General features: G+C 36.0%; 1 protein-coding gene across 1 annotated transcript in view; it reads left to right on the top strand.

Moving 5' to 3' along the window:
• SPOCK1 (SPARC (osteonectin), cwcv and kazal like domains proteoglycan 1) overlaps window positions 1-22,406 on the top strand; it is a 781,029-nt gene that overhangs the window by 267,858 nt on the left and 490,765 nt on the right. The window contains exon 3 of the mRNA XM_036751616.1: window positions 15,649-15,694. Coding sequence (XP_036607511.1) covers window positions 15,649-15,694 — 46 coding nt within the window. The remainder of the gene's footprint in view (window positions 1-15,648; window positions 15,695-22,406) is intronic.

Here is a 22,406-nt window from a genome sequence, read left to right as displayed (position 1 = left end):
CTCTCCAAACTGTTCCCATAGCATTTATCCAATCCAATCCAATCGGTTCAACTGAAGCGTATTTTCAGCACCTATTATGAGCCATAGGCACACTGCTGGGGTACCAGTGGGATGGAAAACATAGCTAGAAGATTGTATCTTTGTCCCCATGGAGCTAACATTTTTGCCATTAGATTGTTCTCACATCTCCTTGAAGGTGAGGACAATATGTTCTCCTTTTGCAGTATTTTCTACAGTATCTAATCGTAAATAATAAAATATAAGCGAAGTATATGTTGAATATTCTCTGTGTTCCATGGCTCTCTATATTTCTCATGAGTGGGAGGGGCACAGCAGTGGATCGAAAGATGAGTAAGATACATTCCTGCCCTCATGAGGTTACAGTCTAGATACAGGTTCCCCATCTCTGTCAGAGATAAAGTATATATGCCAACAACTTAATTGTAAGGGATCATGTCAGAATGCTGCAAGGGGCATGAGGTGGAAAAATTAGGGGAATGCTGTATGAAGGTAGTAGCACTTGTGTATATATTCTTATGCTTAAATCCGGGAGGATTTTCTTTTCTTTAAAATGATGTTTAAAAATACGTATATTTCTGTGACCACCCTCCCTTATAATAAAATATAACAAAAATACGATAATCACACCCTCCCTGGTAACAGAGAGAGACAGATGGTTCGGCAAAATGAATTGATGTAGCAACCATGGCTGACTACATACGCAGCATTCCACATCCATTGTCCACCACCTCTCTATCTATAGAAAGTATGTTTCTAGGGAAAATATGAAAACATGTTTCATCAGTTCTTATCACAGCCAATCAAGATTGGTTGTTATATTAATCTGAATTCAGATGTTGTTTCCTGAGAGTGATTTTTAAACTCACATACATAATTGTGTCTTGTATTAGGCTACAGGATAACCGATAGAATCTTATCGAAATTATATAAAGGGGGTGATCTAAGGAAAAAAATAAGGGATATGAATTTATTTACCTCATTATTGCACATGTGAAATTTTGATGAAATTATGGAGAATGTTCACATTTTTCTATATTGTTTGATGTCATTCTTTCATTTTTTCTCATTTATAATGCTTTCGTATTCAGGAAGTTGAGGTAGGTTCCTGACTTTTAACTTGTACTTAGACATAGTATCATAATATTTGCCAGATAAAATGTAAATTTCATTCTGCATCCTAAACCTCAGTGGTAAATATTTGTTTTAGCTCACTGAGCCACAACGGCACACATTTGTTTTTCATTGGTTTATCCAGGGGATGCAATTTATCAAATGCATAAAAACAGTTCATTTACTGGTTTATGTTTTCTCATTAGTTATAGTACAAGTGTGATTGTCAGTTATTATCTGAGTTTTACTGGAAGATTATTTATTGAAAGAGCAGGGTCATGAACATTGTTATTTTCTAAATCATTTGGTCTACAGCCTCCAGGATTTTAAACTAAATGTTGGGCTCATTTATCAAAGAATCTCTGCATTTTTTTTAGCATGTGGATAACTGTATGCTTACATGTATTTATAGACTCATGTATGAATGTATATATATATATATTAACATGAAATAAGCTGAGTATTATTAGATATAAACCTAAAATCACAGAATTTTAGGGTTTGAAAGGATGTTAGTGATCCAACCCCCTCAACTGAAGGAGGAAGAAACTCAAGCTAGGAGAAGTTTAAGTGACTTGTTTGAGGTCATATAACTAGTGAAGGAAAGAGTTAACATTTTAGCTCTTTTTTTTAAACTCCAGGACCAATAGCATATCATACTGCCATACATACCTAGATACTTATAATTATAAACATATGCATTTAAACAGCAATGCACATATCGATTCTTTGGTATTTATAGGCATATGTACATTTTATATATATGTATATATAATGCATTTTAAAAATTAAATTGGATTGAATTGAATACAGATACAAGAGGCAATGTGGAATAATGGATAGAGAGTCCTGGACTTGAAGTTAGGAAGATTTGAGGTCAAGCCCTGCCTTGGACACATTTTGGTTGTGTGACTGGGCTTTCCACTATGAGAAACTCTCTAGATTGTAAATTGCAGCAGTTCAGTTTTCCATTGAGAGGGAGTTTCTTAATCTGGAGTTCAATATACCAGTTAAACCACAGGACTTGTCCAAAAATACACAAGGCACACACACACACACACACAGACACACGCTTATGCATACTTATGCATAGGTACTAGTAGTAAATATGAGAAGTTGAGTTACCTTCAAAAATGGAGGATGAAAACTGAGATGTAAGCTTCATAAATGTGAAATAGACTGAATGATCGAGTTGAAAGAAAGCTGGAATTGGAATCAGAAGATCTGGGTTCAAGTCACAGTCACAGAAACTAGGATTTGGAAGGGATTTCAGAGTATATCTAGTTTAATGTATACCTAAACAAGAATCCACTTAAAAATTACCCAATGAAAGGCCATTTATCTTTGCTTAAAGATCTCCTATGAAGGGGACCCCACTGTCTCCCAAGAAATCCTATTCTACTTTAAAGCCGCTCTAATAGTTAGGAAGATTTTTCTTTCTTCAAGCAGAAATGTGTCTCTTTATAACTTTCACCCACTGATTCTGGTGCTGTTCTCTGGGGTCGAGAAAAATAAGTCTATGTCTTTTTCCTTGAGAAAGACCTTCAAACATTTGAAGATAGCTTTCGTGTTCCCCAAGACTCCTTTTCTCCAGGCAAACCATCCCCGTTTCCTTCAATTATCCCAGTGCATCCTGATGTTCTCTCAAATAATGCAACATCTCATTTCCTCAGTCTCCTCAGTTCCCATGACCTGCTCTTCTAGCCTACCTCAACTACACATGGGTACTCTTGATCTTTAGAATTTCTGTAGATGTTTCATTGGTGTCTCAGACTCAACATGTCCAAAAGAATCACCCGTAAGTGTTCCCCTTTCATGCTCAAGAACTCCAAAATTTTTTTTCTCTCATCATAACCATTCTATCTTTCTGTGTACCTTAGGACTCCTAACCCTATTCTTTGTCCGCATTATGACTGCCATTCCCTGAGCCATCACCACTGCCTTGGCTGTATTCTCCTCCCTTCCTTATCTTGACCCTTTAGTTCCTCTACTCTAGAATCCCTTGCCCCCTGACCCCTTGTCCTATCACCACTTATGGCTTCACCAAACCACAAACCTAGATTGTTGTGTCTCTATCCTTCTCCTTTGTTCCTATTCACATGCTGCCAAGTAAAACTGCAGGAAATCACAGAAAATGCTGACAAGGTCCACTGCAAATGTTATTTATTACACTTTGGCTCTCACTGCAGCAAGGTAACCATTCTATCCCTCCCTAATTTCTTTATTACCCTATTCTTCACAGAGGTTATTCTAAATTTTGTGATCTCTTTTCAAGCCTTCCACAGCACCATCTTCCTGTAATCATCTCAGTTGAAGACCTGATCTATATTTCTCTATACTATACTGAAAATTGATGCCATTAGCTGAGAGTTCTCCCTGCTCCTTCCTTCCTCTTCTAACATCACTGAGATATTTTGCTCCACTATTTCTTCTTTTCCTCATGTCTGGGAGAGAGGTAGCCATTCTCCTTGCCTAGGCCAAACCCACTGATCCCATATGCTTTCCAATCTTCAGTACCTTATTACTTTTACTATCGCCCCCACTTTTTATTTTCAATCTCTTCATCTCCATTCGTTCCTTCTTGCTGCCTACAAACACCTGTGTATTCCCCATCATTATAAAAACCTTACTTTATCTAACCATCATTGCTAGTTATCATCCTTTATCTCTCCTTCCTGTCATGGCTAAACTTCTTGAGAAAACAGCCTTTACCTAGTGCCTCCACTTCCTTTCCTCTCACTTCTAAACCAGGGGTGTCAAACTCAAATAGAAAGGGGGGCCACTAATCCATACATTAAATTCTCTATGAGCCTCACATGGACCTGGTATTACTTAGTATTATCGTTTCTTTTGTTAAGTATGTCCCAATTATATTTTAATCTGCTTCAGGTTGTGCATGGGAGTACTGTGAGCTACGTGTTTGATACCTTTGCTCTAAACCTTCTTCAGTCCGGTTTCTGACCTCATGAGTAAATTGAAACTACTCTCTCCAGTGTCACCAATGGAATCTCAATGGCCAAATCCAATGACTTTTTTCTCAGTCTTCATTCTTGACCTTTTTTTACAGCATTCGATCTCCTTCTTGTGGATATTCTCTCCTCTAGGTTTTCACAATACAGCCTGTTCTGGGTTTTTTCCTGTCTGGCTGCTTCTTTTTAGTAGCCTGTGCTAATTTTTCATCCATTTCACACTGATTAACCTTTCTGTCTTGGGCCCTCTTTTCTTTTCATTCTATGCTATCTTAGTTGGTGATCTCGTCAGCTCTCATGCATTCAATTATCATCTTTATGCAGATGATTCCCAGATTTATTTATGCAGCCCAAGTCTCTCTCCTGAACATCAATATGTTCAGTATTACCAACTGCATTTTAGAATCTCACTAGATGTCCCATAGGCATCTCAAACTCAGCATGTCTGAAACAGAGCTCAATAACCTCTCTCTGCCTCCCAACTTTTCTATTGCTGTTCAGGGTCCCATGATCCTCCCAGTTACCCAGGTTCTTAATCTCTGTTTGCTTCAGCTTCCTCAACTATGAATGGGGATAGTAATAGTACCTACCTTCCATAGTTGTTGTGAGGATCAAATGAGATAATATTTGTAAAGGGCAGTGCCTGGCACATAGTAGGTGCTTAATAAATGCTCATTCCCTTCCCTTCCTTATCATAGCTGAGAAGCCGCAAGCTTCTTGAAGTTTTACTTGGCAACTACTTCCCCACTTGAAGAAAGATAGGGATGTCCAAACCCAGGTATACTAAGACTGAAGTCCTAGCCCTTCTGTCATTTATTAGCTGTATGCCCTTGGGTAAGTCACTCCTCTCTTTGGGCCTTCATTTCATCATCTTTAAAATTAGGGGATATGAGGATGATGATGATGATGATGATGATGATGATGATGATGATAGCAGCTTATATTTTATACACATAATTTAATTTGACCTCACATCAACCATGTGAGATAGGTACTATTTATTATCCCCATTTTACAGGTGAGAAAACTGAGATTCAGATCAGGTGATTTGTCAGAGGTCAAATGATCTGAGGCGGTATTTGAACCTAGATCTTTCTTCCCTTAAGCTCAGCTCTCTAGCCACTGGCTACACTACCAATTGATGGTTCCACTCCCTCTAAAAGTCTCTTTCAGCATCAACATTCCATTATTCTAAGTTCAGAACATCGAACATGAGATTGAGCAGGCGTAACTAGGGAGTTGTGGATATCACGGTGGTGCCCTGGAGAAGACCACATGGTTGTCTCAGTTATAGTCAAGATGAAGATTGAAGCAACATTTCTAACTGGGTTCCCACTTGAGTGTGGCAACTGGAGGGCCCAGAAAGACGATGATGGAAATGGCCCAGAGACAAATGATTTGGAAATGATTTGGAGATACCACAAGAATAGCATCATTATGGGGATGTAACTAGGAATTCTGAAGCCTGGAGTAGCATTGCAAGATGTACTTAAGGGTTTGACACACTTACTAGCTGTGTGACCTTGGGCAAGTCACTTAACCCCAATTGCCCTGCGTTCCCACCACCAAAAAAATGTGCTTAGGGTTAGTCCTCAAATTAAGTTTTTAAGACAAAATCAGTTGGTGAGAATTGGTGGAGGGAGATCGTGAGGTGAGGATGTGGAGGCCCTGAGATACTAAGTTTGCTACTTGGGAGGCTGATACTTGGGAGAAAAAAGCAGGATGAGGCAGAGCTGGAGAGAAACTTGCGTGGGCCATGGACTTTTGGCAACAGGAAACTTTGTCTGGTAGACTTGAAATATTTGAAAGATTACCATGCAGAAGAGGCATTCAGCTTGTTTTTACTTGACCCCAAAGGGCAGAACTAAGAAGAATGGGTAGATTTGCAAAGGGGCAGACTTTGCCTTTATTCACCGAGAAGCTTCCTAACAATTAGAGATGTCCAAAAATAGAATTGGTATTATCTAGAGGTGCTGGATTGTCCCTCGGTGGAAGTCTTCCTGGGAAGGCTAGATGGCCATTTGTTGGGACGGTGGTGTTATGGGGTGATTCCTAGGCAGGTATGGGTTGGACTAGGTGGCCTCTGAAGTGCTATGCTTCTACTCTTTTGATTCTGTTTTTTTATTCATACCTTCTTCCCCCAACTGGTCTACCCAAACACCCCTTGAATGTACTGGGAGAGCTCAGGATTTCCAGAGCATTTACAATGTCTCATTTAATAAAATAAATGACTTTCTGTAAAGTGAAGAATGCACTGTAATTAACCTGTCTTGGAAGGTATAATTTTTATATGTAGGGTTTTCATAGAGCAGGGTCTGCCTGTGTATGAAATAAGACTACCAGATAGTTAAGAATTTGCCAATGGGAATTTGCAGATTAGAAGGTTTATACATTCATGTTTCAGATATTAGGGCCAGGACATAGCCCAGAGGGGTTTTATACCCACATTTAAGATCTTTTGCCTTCTTAGCCATCTGCATTACTTATCCCTGGCCATGTTGAATAAGATCGGTATTTATTTCCTAGGCTGGGATACCAAGAGCAATTTGTATTATATTGGGTAATCTTCAGATGAAACTGCATGGTTCAGACAGCTTAGCTAAAATATGTATGAGCGAGAAATTATCTGTTCTGTTTGAGCTAAACTTCTTTGATCTGATGGCATCTGAGGCTTAGAGGTGTATTATAAAGTGCACCATAATGTTCATAATCAGCAGCAAAGTAGTTAGGTTTTAAAAGTATTGTGTGTTTTGTTCTCCTTCCCCTCTCTCACCCATTGTTTGCGCTAGAGGTGTTTGTAGCTGAAGCAGGCCTCTCTGGGTAAACCTTGGCAAAAATCTGAGCAGAACTACAACCATTCTGGGGATTGTAGGGCAGGAGGAGAAGCCACATTTTTCACTCAAGAGCAGCAGAAGCTGAAATGCTGACATTTATATAGACTCTGAGGTTTACAAAGCGTTTTACATACATAATTTCCTTAGCATTTATGATCTCTTCAGTTTGAAGGGAAATGGTTACCCAAACTAGAAAGGACTAAGAGTCATTTCAAGTTATGTAGATTGAAAGAGCTCACTGTAAAATTCGGGGTAGAATATAGGACAGCTACAACTTTTTTCTTTTCAAAGAGTATTCTGTTGAGAATGCTGATCCTAATAACATATCTTCAAGGAAGGAGTTGAAAGCATTTAGCCCAAGTGGTGTCTACTAGCCTATGAATGGTTTTTATGCTTCTGCGAAGGGTTCTTGTTAACTAAGAGAAATAGGTGAGTAGCACTGAAGGTTATGGTTCCCTGCTAAAATCATCTGCTGAATTTAGAGGAAAACCAAAGTCATGACTCCCATCCAGGAATGTGTTCATTTGTTGAGAACTGAGTGTCCGTTCATCAGTTAAGAGGTAAATAAAACTTCAAAATAGGTAATAGTATAGGACGCAACATGCAAGGGGGATGCAGCTGAGGGTAAAATTTAATGAGTTATTTGTAAATGCACATTTATAAATTTATTGACATCTTATATTTTCATATCACTTTTATTTCCCAACATAACCCTTTTTTCTCTCTCCCAGAGAGTAACTTTTTATAATAAAGAATAAAATGGAGGGGAAAAACAATTCATTAAAACTAACCAACACATAAATCAAAGCCAATATTATATACAGCGTTCCACATACTGAGTTTCCAACTTTGGCAAAGAAGAATGCACTTATTTTTTAATAGGAGAAAACGTAATTTTCCTTAGCAGAAGGGATTTATTTATTGATGAATCAAATCATCCATGTTACAATGAAGCTTCTAAATCTTCAGTGGATGTTAACACCTGATGGTGATATTTTTAAAGTCAGAGGGTCTGTGAACTGTAGAAAATAACTGGGAGTATACTTGCCAAGACAAACCCAAGAATTATATAAACATAATTAAAAAATACTTTATGCAAATAAAGTCAGATTTAAATAATTAGAGAAATATTAAGTGCACATGGGTGGGCAGAGCCAATATAATAAAAATGATAATTCTACCTAAACCACTTATTCAATTGTCCCACTTAAATTACCAAAAAAAATTTTAACTGAGCTAGAAAAACAATAATAAAATTCATTTGAAAGAACAAAAAGTCAAAAATATCAAAGAAGTTAACAGGAAAATGTAAAGAAAGGAAGTTTAGCAGTAGCAGGTCTTGAGGGCAAGAATTATCAAAACAATCTGGGACTGGCTAAGAAATAGAAAGATGGATCAGTAGAATAAAGTAGACATACAATCCATGGTAGTAAATGATTATAGCAATGTTGTGTTTGATAAATGTAAAGATTTAAGCTTTTGGGAATAAGAATACACTATTTGGGGGCAGCTAGGTGGTACAATGAGTAGAGCACTGGCCCTGGAACCAGGAGGACCTGAGTTCAAATCTGACCTCAGACACTTAACACACTTACTAACTGTGTGACCTTGGGCAAGTCACTTAACCCCAATTGCCTTGCCTTTCCCTCTCAAAAAACCAGAGTACACTATTTGTTAAAAATTATTGGTAAAAGAGTGGAGAGCAGTTTGGAAAAATTCGGTATAGACCAATATCTTACGCGATTTACTAAGATAAGGTCAAAAGACATACATGACCTAGATATCCAAGGAGACAGCATAAGAAAACTAGAAGAACATGGAACATGTCACCTATCAGACTTATGGATAGGAGAAGGATTTATGAATAATCAGGAGATAGAGAGCATTATGAGACATAAAATGGACAATTTTGATTACATTAAAATAAAAAATTGAACAAATAAAACCAATGTAGCCAAGATTAGAAGGAAAGCAGAAAATTTAGAAATAAATTTTCTAGACTATTTCTCAGATAATGGTCTCATATCTCAAATATATAGATAACTTTGTAAAATTTATAAGAATATGAGTCATTCACCAATTGATAAATGGTCAAAGCATATGAATAGGCAGTTTTTTTGATGAAGAAATCAAAACTATATGTAGCCACATAAAATGCTATAAATTGTTATTGATTAGAGAAATGCAAAATAAAATAATTTAGAGATATCACCTCATGCCTATCAGAATGAATAAAATGATCGAAAGAGAAAATGAAAAACGATGGAGAGGATGTGGGAAAATTGAGACATTAATACACTGTTGGTTGGAACTGTGAACTGATCCAACCATTTTGGAAAGCAATCTTGGATTATGTCCAAAGAGTTGACCCAGCAATACTACTTTTAGGCCTGTTTTCCAAGGTGATTAGGGGAAAAAAGGACCTATATGTTTTAAAATATTTATGGCTGCTCTCTTTGTGGTGACAAAAAGGTGGAAATTGAAAGAATGCCTATCTATTAGGGAATGGTTAGACAAATTGTGGTATACAATTTTGGTGGAATACTACTGGGCTATAAGAAATGGTGAGCTGGTTGATTTTAGAAAAGCAATGAAAGACTTGCAGGAACTAAGGAAAAGTGAAATGAACAGAACCAAGACAATGTTGTATACAGTAGCAGAAATATAGTTCAAAGAATAATTGCTACCCAAGAAATTCTGAGTATTATATATACTTAAATCAACTGTAAAAGACCTATGAAGGAAGATGCTATCCACCTCCAGAGAAAGAACTGATAAATAGAAGTCCAAATGGTATGATTTTAAATATATTCATAAATTTGTGTCAAATAGTGGCCTTCTCTATTGTGGGATGGGGTGGGAGGGAGAGAGTTTGAAACTTAAAATGTAACAAAAACAAATTTTTAGAAAGGCAAGGGGTACACTTTTTAAACCTTCCCTAGGGTCTGGAAATGCCTTCTTTGAAGGGCTTTGACATCAACCCCATGGGCTTGTGTTTAATTATAGATAGTAATCTTTCACTGGAAGCTGTTAGATGACTCAGTGGATAGAGGACTGGACCTGGAGTCAAGAAGACCTGAGTTCAAATCTGGTCTTAGACATTTGCTAGCTGTATGACCCTGAGCAAGTCACTTAACCTCTGTTTGCATTAATTCCCTGGAGAAGAAAATGACAAACCACTCTAGGATCTTTGCCAAGAAACCCCCATGGATAGCTATGGTGTGCCATGGTCCCCAGGGTCACAAAGAGTCAAACATGACTGAATAACCAGATTCCTTCCTTAGCATTTACGTTGAAGACATCTTTGTTCATGCTTTCTGATTGTGCTCATTATAATGCTCTTAAAAGATGCTGGTAGCTCATATCCTGCAAATGACCATAATGTAGATTTGATGTCCTTGTTTTAAAGCTTTATCCAGTCAATAAACATTTGTTAAGTTACTGTTATATGCCAGGCAGTAAAACATTGCAGATAAATAAAAAGATAGTTCCTGCTCTCAAGAAACTCATTGTCTAATAGGCCAGACAAGGTATATTGCAAACAAAGTATATACAGGATGAATTGGAAATAATCCTCAGAGGGAAGGCACCAGAATGAAAGACAATTCAGGAAAGGCTTCCTTCAGGTATAATATTAGCTGGGACTTAAAGGCAGTCGAAAAAATCAAGAGTCAGGGATGAGGAGGGAGAGCATTCTAGGCATGGGTGACAGAAAATAGCCAGAATCAAGAAACAGAATGTTTAAGAAAGAGGAAGAAGAGCAGGGTTACTGAATTGCAGAGCATGTTGGAGTCTGAGGAGGTATAAGGTACAGGAATACTGAAGAGGTATGTGGGTGGGGGGGGCAGGTCATGAAGGGCTTTGAATGCCAAATAAAAGCTTTTATATGTGATCTTGGAGGTGATGGGGAGTCATTGGAATTTATTGAATGGTACCATAGTCAGACCTGTACTTTAGGAAGATTACTTTGACAACTGAGTGGATAATTGACTGGAATGGGGAGAGACCTGTGGCAGAGAGACAAACTGGCAGGTTATTGCAATAGTCCAGGTGTGAGGTGAAGGGCTTCTGCATCAGGGTGATGATTGTGTCAGAGAAGAGAAGGGAGCTTAGACAAGAGATGTCATGACGATAAAATTGACAGGTCTTGGTAATAGATTAGATATGAGAGAGATGGTAAGAGGTGGAGAATGACACATAGGCTGTGATTCTAGGTGACTGGGACAATGGCAGTATCCTTGACAGTAATATGAAAATTTGTAGGGGGGGAGGGTTCTGTGGAAAAGAGTTCAGTTTTGGATATGTTGAGTTTAAGATGCATATAAGATTTCCAACTCAAGATGTCCAGTAAGCTCTTGGAGAGGTTAGAACTGAATAAATAGATTTGAGAACCATAAATGATAATTGATCTATGATAGATGATGAGATTACCAAGTGAAATAGTGGAGAAAAGAACAGGGCCCAGGGATGAGCTCAGAACACCCACGGTTGGTGGGTGTGACCTGGATGAAGATCTAGCAAAGAAGTAGTCAAATAAAGAGGAGGAGAACCAGGAGAAAGCAGTGTCGTCAAAACCTAGAGAGAAGAAAGTACCAAGGAGAAGTTCTCACATTTTCAAAACACAGGCAAGTAGCCTGCAAAATTTAGACATTTCTGGTGGTGAGTAATAGGACAGTAGAGAGAAGGCAGGAATGGGTTGTAGTCTTCATCGTTGTCAGGAATATCCACAATTTTGGGAATCACAGATCCTTTAAAGCACTTGTGTCAAACTCAAATAGAAATGGATCCCTCCAAGTGGCCATATGCTGACTTAGAAAACCACAAATTAACATTATCTATGTTGTATTGTATTTTTATTTACTTTGTTAAACATCTCCCAATTACATTTTAATCCGGTTCTAGTCTTACTAACTCCTAGCTGCAAGTTTGACACCTTTTCTTTGAAGTTTTAAAGTGGAAAGGTAAATTCAATTTCTTCCACACTTTTGGGTTTTAATTTTGGTGGCTGTTTCATTGGCATATGGAACTCTCAATAAGAGAATTTTCTCTGGTAATCCATATAGTCACTCGTTCTGGAACAGTTGCCTAGCTAGCAAGTGTTAGGGGTGAGTGAGACTTAAACCTAAACTTCCTTGATTCTGAGGTCATTTCTCTCGAGATACTGTCTCTTTTTGCCTCTCACCTTCTAAACTTAAGCTGGTTAAAACTTAGAGCTATTATTTTCCCTTTCTGTTTTCTTGTCCTATATTCCTCTGACTAATTATACTTCTCGGTATACCTTATACAATATATTTGATTATATTTATGTGTGTATATATATATATATACACATATACATACACTCATATGAAAGTGTCCTCCTTAATTTCTCAACCTCCATAATGCATTCGTGTGAGCTGTGAAATTTAATATGTAGCTTTATTTGGCTATACATTCTTCTACTTAAGAAAAATTATTCATTACTGAGGTGGAGGAGGATTCTTTTGAGCTTCATCGTAGATGATGAAATTACTGACAAACAAGCAAACTCAACCAACTCTTTTTTCCTGTCAAGTTTGATCAAACAAAATCAATTTGGTCACTACTATATTCTGAATTTTAAACAACTAGAACTTTCTAAAGCCAGAAGTGGAAGGAGGCCAGAGGGAGCAAGCGCCCTTAAGAAAGGACATTTCTGTATAGTCTTCTCACAGTTACACATAGATGGTTTGGAGACAAAGAGAGTACAGAGAAATCTTCACACATCCCATTTCCTAATGACAGTATGATTTTGTAGGGCATGACGGCTCAGAGAAAGTGATTCTCAGCTCCTTAAACATACTTTTTGATTGATTCCCTCATGATCAAAAATCATTTTATAAGCATCTGTGCAAGGCTTTATGCAGAAAGTCAGTGGAACCAGCCCATGCTTTCTTGGAGACTGCCACTGGAGATAAAATAGCATTGATCTGGATAAAGTGATATTGACTTATTCACCTGTAGTGTGTAGACACGTCCTTGCCTTTTCATGATACACTTTTGATTGCTTTAGTGTAGGCAGTAAAGTCCTGAGCCTATAATGCCACTTGAAGTGTTTTTTCCATGGAATACATTTTACCCTCAGGGCTATGTGGGTTATCTTTGTCACTGAAATGCTGCCTATAACATGGGTGTCTCCGATATCAGCATTACAATGAAGCTTTCCTTACTTCTTGCCAAGATGCTTTGCAATGTAGCAAAAAAGAGGAGACGAAAGCACACTGAAGAAACATCAATCATTAAGGCTGGAATGTACTCCCCAAATCATCTAATCCAGTACTTTTGTCCCCTGTTGTACAAATTAAAGCTCTAAGGTTCAGAGAGAGAAATTCCCTACCAAAGATCATAAAACTTATAAGATGCCCTTTCGTCAAACAATTGTTTTTATTTATGTTGTTTTAAAACAAATGTTGTGTTAATACTTTATTTTTGCTTTGCTATTAGTTCCCAATAATTCACTCCCCACTCCTATTCCACTAGAATGATTCCTAAAAAAAGGAAAACACATCAACATGTTAGCAGTGTCTGAAAGTTTTAGGCCTAATTTTGTACCCATAGTCTGCCCCTTTTATTCTGAGAGGAATCATGATTGGCCACTGCATTGATCAGTGTTCTGAACTTTTTCAATGAGATACGTTTATTCATGATCTTGAAAATGGAATCATTTATACAAGAAGCAATCTGTTCTAATTTTACCAGAGCTATTTTACTAAAAGTCTATTTAGGTGCTTAGATGAACTCAACAAGGATCTAATAAAGTTGGGTAATTGAGCTACATAAAGGCAAATAAAATTCAAAGAAGACTGTGTCATAGATAAACTGTTGGGTAAGGCGGTATAGATGATAATTTGAACTAATTGTGCACAATGATGCCAACTAACTTCTCTGGAAGAGAGATTGAAGCATCATTTTTGGACAGCTCACTGAAGATGTCTATTGCGTACAGAGTAGCTGTCAAAAATATTTTTAAAAGGCCCTTATGGATATCAGGTTGGGCATGCTTAGGAGGAGAAATAACAATGTGGAATAGATAGGATATCCATCCATGATGCGTCTTCTAAAAAATTTCATTCACTCTTGTTTGCTTACTTCAAAAGTAGGTATAGTCAAAAAGGGAATTATGAGAAATAGAATTAGATGAATGAAAGATGGGGGTGGGGGTGAGGAAGAAGAGCCAGACATACATACAGAGATTCAAAGGAGTAGGATCATAAGGTAGAGAGGCAATACCATTTAGAAGAAGTGGACTAAGAGTCTTATATCCAGTGGTATGATAGTAAATACTTGACGACCGGGTCTGGGGGAGGGAGAGAGGGTGGAGTGAAGATATATGATGCACTTAAATTTGATCTAAATTATTAACATTTTCCCCCACCAGTTTCTTAAGTCTAGACAATCAACAAAACAATAAATCAAGTCATGATTCATAGCATTTCTCAGTTTCCTAGATGTAAAAGCTCAAGCTGGAAATTTAACAATTGGCTCTTGTGAGCCTGTATCAACAGGATCCAGAACACCTGTACCTGTGTCTATAAAGTAATGGATTTCTTTGTTGTTTATATTCAGTTGTTTCAGACTCTTTGTGGCCCCATTTGAGGTTTTCTTGCCAAGGATACAGGAGTGGTTTGCAATTTCCTTCCCCAGCTCATTTTACAGACGAGGAAGCTGAGGCCAACAAATTAAGCGATTTGCCCAAGGTCACATAGCTAGTGTCTGAGGCCAGACTTGAACTCAGGAAGATGAATCTTCCTGACTTCAGGTCTGGCACTCTAACTAGCATTCCACCTAGCTGTCCAATGTATTCCATAGTCAATTGTAATTACAAGGCCTGTTTAGTGTGTTGCTCTGTGGCATGAATTTAAAACTAGCAATGGCTGATTATACCTGTGGCCACCATTGATACTTTAAAAATGATATTAAAATTTTAAGTCATGTCAACCCATGGTAACCAGAGTAAGTGTATGTGGAATTAAATGACCCAAAATTAAAAAAAGTTGATAATCAAATTACCAAGGGCTTAATCATGAGATAGAGTAGTGATTCATTACTTAATATATCATTTATGGAAAATATTTTTCTCTTCTTCTTAAGTCCTTCTTGGACGCCTTTTAGTGGTACAGAGGTAACTGTAAGTTTTCAAAGGTAGTTCCAGTGGAGTATAGGCTTTGGTGGGTTTGTGTGGGGTAGATTCATGTATTTGGGTTCTGAGGACCAGGCTGGCTAGGTTTCAAGAGGCTCACAAAAGAAGGATTAGCCATTAATTAATTAATTTGTTTGTTTATTTGTTCATCCATTCATCCATCTGTCCATCCATTTAGCTATTTTGCCAGAGAAATTCATGGAAGAGTCTCCCAAGGAATGATGGAGTGTCAATCTGAGTGGATGGAGGGATGAACTATAGATCTATGAAGTATATCCCTCTCACTGATAAGGTGGTTTACACCTCTGTCCTTAGTATTTTTGTGTTAGTTGAACTAATTTGAAATATGTTTTCCATTTTTAAAAAATTTGGAAAACAAATTTTTGTAAAATAAAGCAATCTTTTCTGTTGTGCCAAAACCCATTTTGCAGTAAGATGTCTAAACTTACTGATTTCATATGTATTTGGGAGATGTGGGGAGAAATTATGCTTTTAGGCAATTATACTGGAAGCCTTTGTAAATTTTGTCTTTGCTTTCTATTTTTCTCCTTTGTAGGATGATTATTTCAGAAACTGGAATCCAAGCAAGCCCTTTGACCAAGGTAAGAGTGGCAATACCACAAACCGGATGTTAAAATGCTATCTATTACTTATATTCTTTATTCTTTCTGTAGGTGATTACTATGTACTTTTAGTCTGGCTCTACAAATGCCCCTTATCTTTACCTCTTAAAGGCAGGTGACCAGCCTGACCAAAAGCTTTTGATTAATTGATTCATGTTTTCTCTGAGGTTATTCAATAATACTCATTTAATTGACTAATCCAGTTAAGGTAGATAAAATATTCTCCCAAATTAGTCAGTTCTTAAATTATTTGTAGTTTTTGTGGGATTTGATTTTCAGCTCTTTCAGATACAAAATCTTCAGCTTTTTGAGATACAACTTTTCCTTGCCCGATAGGCTTTAAGCTCCTTGATGACAGAGACTGTGCCATTTTATATCTATATGTCCTTGGTATTCTGTATTTTCACATTGTGGAGAATTAACAAATGTTTATTGAGTTAAATTGGACTGAAAAATTGAGCAAATAGACTTACCATTTCACTTCAACTTTTTTGCTTCCCCAGTAAGCTTGGGAGATTGGAGCATCCACCCTCCCAGAGAAAAGGGATCATTTGGGATAGCCACTATTCCTACTCGTAGCTATTATAAATAATAGATCAAGTATGTTTCTGGAGATGTTAATACAAACAATATACTGCTCCTTTTGAAGAAGTTAAAGTACGTATCGAAGGTCCGTGGTTCCTGGGTAGCAGCTTTAGTCTGTAGTATCATATCTAGCTACTTTGTATTTATTTATATTTATTCTCTTAATACTTATTTATTCTGTGTATACTAATAAATATAGTTGCTACCTCCATCATTTCAGTGTGAGCTCTTTGAGAGGAAGGATTGCTTTATTCTTTGTATTTGTATCCCCAGTGCCTAGCACATAGTGGACTCTTAATAAAGCCTTGCTTATTGGTTGATTAATCACAAATTTAGTACTAGATAGCTCTTAGGAATAACCCCTTAATTTTACAGACAAAGAAACTGAGGCACAGGAAATGCCTTAAGTTACTTGATCAGTGCCACATAGTTTTGTAATTTTAGCATTGCATGCAAATATGGTGTTCATGTTGATATACAAAGGCTAAAGAAAATGTTTAGCATGTACAAACGTGGAGCAGGTACGGATATTTTTCTAATCTCTGTAATCTCTTTGTCTGATCACTACAAGTTGTTGTACCTGGCCCTTGTTTTTCCTTATAAACAAAATTGATGTTCTAGATTCAGTGTATCCATCAAGTAATACAATAGTGTTTATTTTTTTTAATGAATTTAATTTATCAAATTAATTTATTATCTATTTGTTATTTGATTTATTAGATTCTACTATATATTGGACTAAATAGGAAAGAAAGGAAGGAAGGAAGAAAAATTAAATAGTGTGAATGGTTCTACCTGCCATTTCCTCAATGAATGTGACAGGGGGAATCTGAATCTGCTTACTGTTGCTTCAGTTAGTCTTGGTGCCTATATGTGTTTCATAGTGGAATATCTTAGCATGCAGTGTGTGATCCTAGAATCTCTTCTTCATCGTACCTATGGTTACTGTATTGATTTTGCTTAAGTTGGTAGAGTTAAAGAGAGATTGCTTTAGTTGGGATCTTTTTTTAAAGTATTCTCCATCATCTAGAGGCCCCTGCTGTGTTGCCTTTGACTTCCTTGGCTTTTCTCTTGGTTCATAGTGGAACAAGAAAAGAAAATAGGTAGCGATGTGATTGCTCACTAATATAAGCATACTTATGTGTGAAAATTTTCCCTTAATCACTAATTTTCCTTCCAGATAAATGTCATGTTTTCTTCTGTTTTAATAAAAGTCTAAGTTCCAGCATATCTATCTATCTATCTATCTATCTATCTATCTATCTATCTATCTATCTATCTATCTATCTATCTATCTATCTATCATTTCCCCCCAATTACAAGTAAAAACAATTTTTAACTTTTCTTGTTTTTTATTTCAGTTTTGAGTTCAAAATTCCATCCCTTCTTCCCCTCTCCCTGAGATGGTAAGCAATCTGATATAGGTTACATTTGTGCAATCATATAAAACATTCTTATATTAGTCATTTTGTGCAAGAAGATTCAAACAAAGAAGAAAGAAATAGAAAATAAAGGAAGGAAGGAAGGAAGCAAGGAAGGAAGGAACAAAGAAACAAAGAGAAAATAGTATGCTTCAGTCTGTATTCAGACAATATTAGTTCTTTATCTGGAGGCAGATGGCATTTTTCATCATGAATCCTCTGGAATTATCTTGGATCATTGTATTGGTGAGAATAGTAAGGCATTCATATTTCTTCATTGTATAATCTTGCTGTTACTGTGTACAATGTTCTCCTGGTTCTGCTCACTTCAATTTTTATCAGTTCATGTCTTTTCAGGTTGTTCTGAAATCGCTCCTTATAGCACAATAATATTCCATTGCAATCACATACCACAACACGTCCAGCCGTTCCCTGATTGATGGGCATCCCACCAATTTCCAATTCTTAGCCACCACGAAAAGAGCTACTATAAATATTTTTGCACAAATAAGTGCCCCCACTTTTATCTCTTTGGGATACTGACCTAGCAGTCATATTGCTGGATCGAAAGGTTCATATGGTTTTAATGCCCTTTGGGCACAGTTCCACATTGCTCTTTAGAAGGGTAGGATCCAGACTTATAAAACTTGCCTTCAGTTGTTCCATATCAATTATTTTGAGTCTATCTGTTCTCTGATACAAACTGAGTTCTTTTTGAAATAACATGATTTGTCAACTCAATTCATAAACAATATTAATTGGATTAAAAAAAGTTTTTAGCATAATAGTAGGAGTTAATGTTCCTTTTTCAGAGATGGGCACACCTAACAGAAAGGTAAAGAAGATGGAATATATAGAACTGAATAGTTTTTAAAAATTCAGAGCTAAAAGATTTGTGGTATCTTCTGAATGGGATTATAAGAGAATATATAAATTTCCATGAGATACATATCAATTTTACATAAATAGATCATGTAGCAAAAACTGTGTGTCTGTTTTCTATTTCTTGCCATTAGAATTTGAGATCCTTGAGAGCTAGGAATGTCTTACTTTTCTGTTTTTGTCACCAGTGGTTTTTTTTGCACGGTGCTTTGCTAAAGTACAGACTTAATAAGTGCTTTTTCATTCATTCACATACTAGGTTACAGAGAAATTATGAATAAATATAAAAAAGTAGAAACAGTAAACACATACTTTACAGGCTATAATGCAGTGAAAATAGTAATCAACACAAGGAATGTAAGTAAAAGACATAGTCCTAATGGAGATTTAATGATGAAATCCTGAACAATGAATAGTAAAAAAAAGAAGAAATCACAGAAACAATTTATAACTATGTAAAAGACAATGATAATGATTAGACAAAATGTCATAATTAATGCAATGCAGAAAGCAGTCTTCAAATGAAAAATTATATACGTAAAATCATATATTAACAAAATTGAAAAGAAAAGCTTAATAAACAGAGTAAGGTTTTAAAATTTTGAAAAACCAAGAAATAAATCAAAACCCAAAAGAAAATGAAGAAAATTATTGGAGAATTAGATTAATTGAAAACCAAAAAGACTATAGTACTGATAAGCAGGACGAAATTAGTATTTTGGAACACCTAACAAAATTGGTAAAACTTTAGCCAATCTAATTAAAAAAGGAAGCTATGGGACACAGTGAATAGAGGGCCAGGGCTGAAGTTAGGAAGACTAATCTTCCTGAATTCAAATCTGGCCTCCAACACTTAGTAGCTGTGTTAACCTGGGCAAATCACAATCCTGTTTACCTCAGGTCCTCATCTGTAAAATGAGCTGGAAAGGGAAATGGCAGAACACTCCAGTATCTATCAGGAAAACCCCAAAGGGGGTCAACAGAGTCAGACATGGCTGAAATGACTGAACAACCACTACAACAACAACCAATGAGCAAGAGGAAACTAAAAAAGAAAAAAATTTAAAAATCATAGTTTACCACATACTTGTACTATATGCAACACATATAAACACATATGTGCCAATCAGACTTCCAAAAAAAAATCTACAACTTATAAAGTACCCAAACTAACACAATACTGAAACAGTGTGACTTCAGAAAAGGAAAATGAACTAGTTGTAAAGAAATTATCAAAGTTGGGAGAAAACCAAAACCAAAACTAACTCTGTTCCATAAAGAATTGCAAAAAAAAATATCAGATTTTTAAAGGACATTATCTATACTACATAAATTATTCTAAAAAAAATCAAACATGAAAACACTTCCATGCTTCTTTCAGTGATACAAAAGCTGTTCTAATACCTAAACCAAGACAGGATAAAGAAAAAAAAAACTATAGAACTATATCAATAATAAATATAAATTCAAAAAAAATTAAATAAAATTCTGGAGGAAAGAGTAAAGCAATTTATTTATGGGGAGAAAAATTTTTGCTGTGATCAAGTTTGATTCCTATCAGGGATCTAAGGATAGTTCAGCATTAGAAAACAGTTAAAATAATTAATTATATTAAAAACAAGAGCATCCAAAACCATACAGTCATGTAAGTAGATCCAAAAAACCCTTTGACAAATAATACTCATTTATGCTAAAAAAAGGCATATGCAGAAAAGAATATTTTAAATCTGATTAAAATATATATAAATCCAAAAACTAGCATTAGAAGCAATGGGAAAATGCTAGAAGATTTCCCAGTAAATTCCCGGTAAATTAATATGAAGATGTTTCCTTTCCTCAGTGTTACTTGACACAGCTCTAGAAATGCTAGTATGAGCAATAAGACAAAAGAAAGAAATTAAAGACATAAAGATAAGCAATGAGCAAACAAGAGTATCCCTATTTGTTGGCAAAATGTTGATTCGTAGAGAATTGGCAGAGAAACTAAGTGAGACAAAAGCTTCAGTAAAATGATCAGCTGCAAAACAAAACACAAAAATCAAACATGTTTCCATGTAGCAATAACAATACCCAGAAGGGAATAACATGAAGATAGGTCTCCCAAATGCATTATATATCTGGAAATCAAAGCATACTCAATACTTGTACAGATAGAATTACAATATTCACCTTAAGGAAATTCTGATTAACTTAAATAATGTAAGAACATCAAATATGTATGTCTGGGATTTTCCAACATAGTAAAAATGGTAATACTACTGAAATTAATCAATAGATTTAGTCTTAAACCGATCAAACAAGAGCTAGACAAAATGAAAATAAAATTCATTTGGAGAATCAAAAGATTTTATATCAAAGGAAATAAGGGGGGAAATCAGCAACAAAGGGGGTAATAACACTTTTATATCTCAAAATATAGAGCTGTAGCCATCAAAAACATTTGGTATTAATTAAAAAAAAATAGAAAAGTACATCAATGACACACCCTAGATAAGGAAGAAACAGAAATAATTGAACTAAGTTACCTAGTATTCTATAAGCCTGAAAACAAAATAACTTAGGAAAGAATTTTGTGTTTGACAAGAATTATCTGGCAGAAATTAAATTTAGATTAATACCTTATACCACATGCCACCATAAACTCAAAATTGATATATGATTTGAATATTAAATATCATGCCATAAAAGAAGTTAGAAGAGAACCAAATGATTTACCTTTCCCAGCTATAGCCAGGGCTTGAATTCTTAACCAAATAAGAGATAGAAGTACTTATAAAAATAAAATAAATAACTTCTGTTATATACAAGTGAAAAGCTTTTGAGGGAACAAAATTAATGTAACTAGGATAATAAAGGAATGGTTGACTGGGATAAAGTCTTTGTGTCATATATTTCTGTTAAGTGACATGTCCAAGATATATAGACAACGAACAGAAACACATTAGACTAAAAGCAATTCCCGATAGATAAGTGGTGACAGGATATAAACAGACATTTCTCAAAAGAAGTAGAAACTGTTAACAACCATATGAAATAATGCTCCATCCAGTGTTAATGCAAAATAAATGCAAATAAAAACAACCCTAAGATTTAATGCCCAATGAATTGGCAAAAAACTATGGAGATATTCAATATTAGAGCAGTTGTGGAAAGAAAGGTACACCAATGGACTATTGGTTGAGCTGTCATTTAGCAACTGTCATTCTAGAAAACAATTTTAAATTATGTAAATAAAGTGACTAAAATGTTTATGACCTTTGACCAAGACATACCACTGCTAGGCGTATACTCTGAGTAGCCAATAACAAAAAGGAAAATCCCTCTATGTGATAAAATGTTTATGGAGGCACTTTTTGTAGCAGCAAAGAAATAGAAATAAAAAAATACCCATTGGTTGGGAATATAGGGATAAGAAAATTGTGGTACATAAATGTAATGGAATATTACTGTGCTGTAAGAAAAAGGTGATTTTGATTAATAAAGATGTTACATATCCTTTAGAGGTGAGGAAAATAGCCTGAACTTGCACAGATTGCTAGTATTCGGAGTCAATTATCCCCTGAGTCAAGGAGACCACATAATTTGGGACTGGGGTTACAAAATGAGATCCAAGGGGAAAAATGAGAAGAGATCATGCACAAAGGAGAGAGGGCACCAAACTGGAGTTTCTCTTAGCACCCAGAGGGTCAATGGAGAGACAGAGGCCTCAGAGGAAGAGAATCAGGCCCTTTGTTGTGCAGCCAAAGATGTACATTATTTTTCTTATTGTTAAGTCATTTTTCAGTCATGTCTGACACTTTGTG

Source organism: Trichosurus vulpecula, chromosome 3 (genome assembly GCF_011100635.1).
Source record: "Trichosurus vulpecula isolate mTriVul1 chromosome 3, mTriVul1.pri, whole genome shotgun sequence".
NCBI classification, from domain to species: Eukaryota; Metazoa; Chordata; class Mammalia; order Diprotodontia; family Phalangeridae; genus Trichosurus; species Trichosurus vulpecula.
This window is presented reverse-complemented; position numbering and strand designations above follow the sequence as displayed.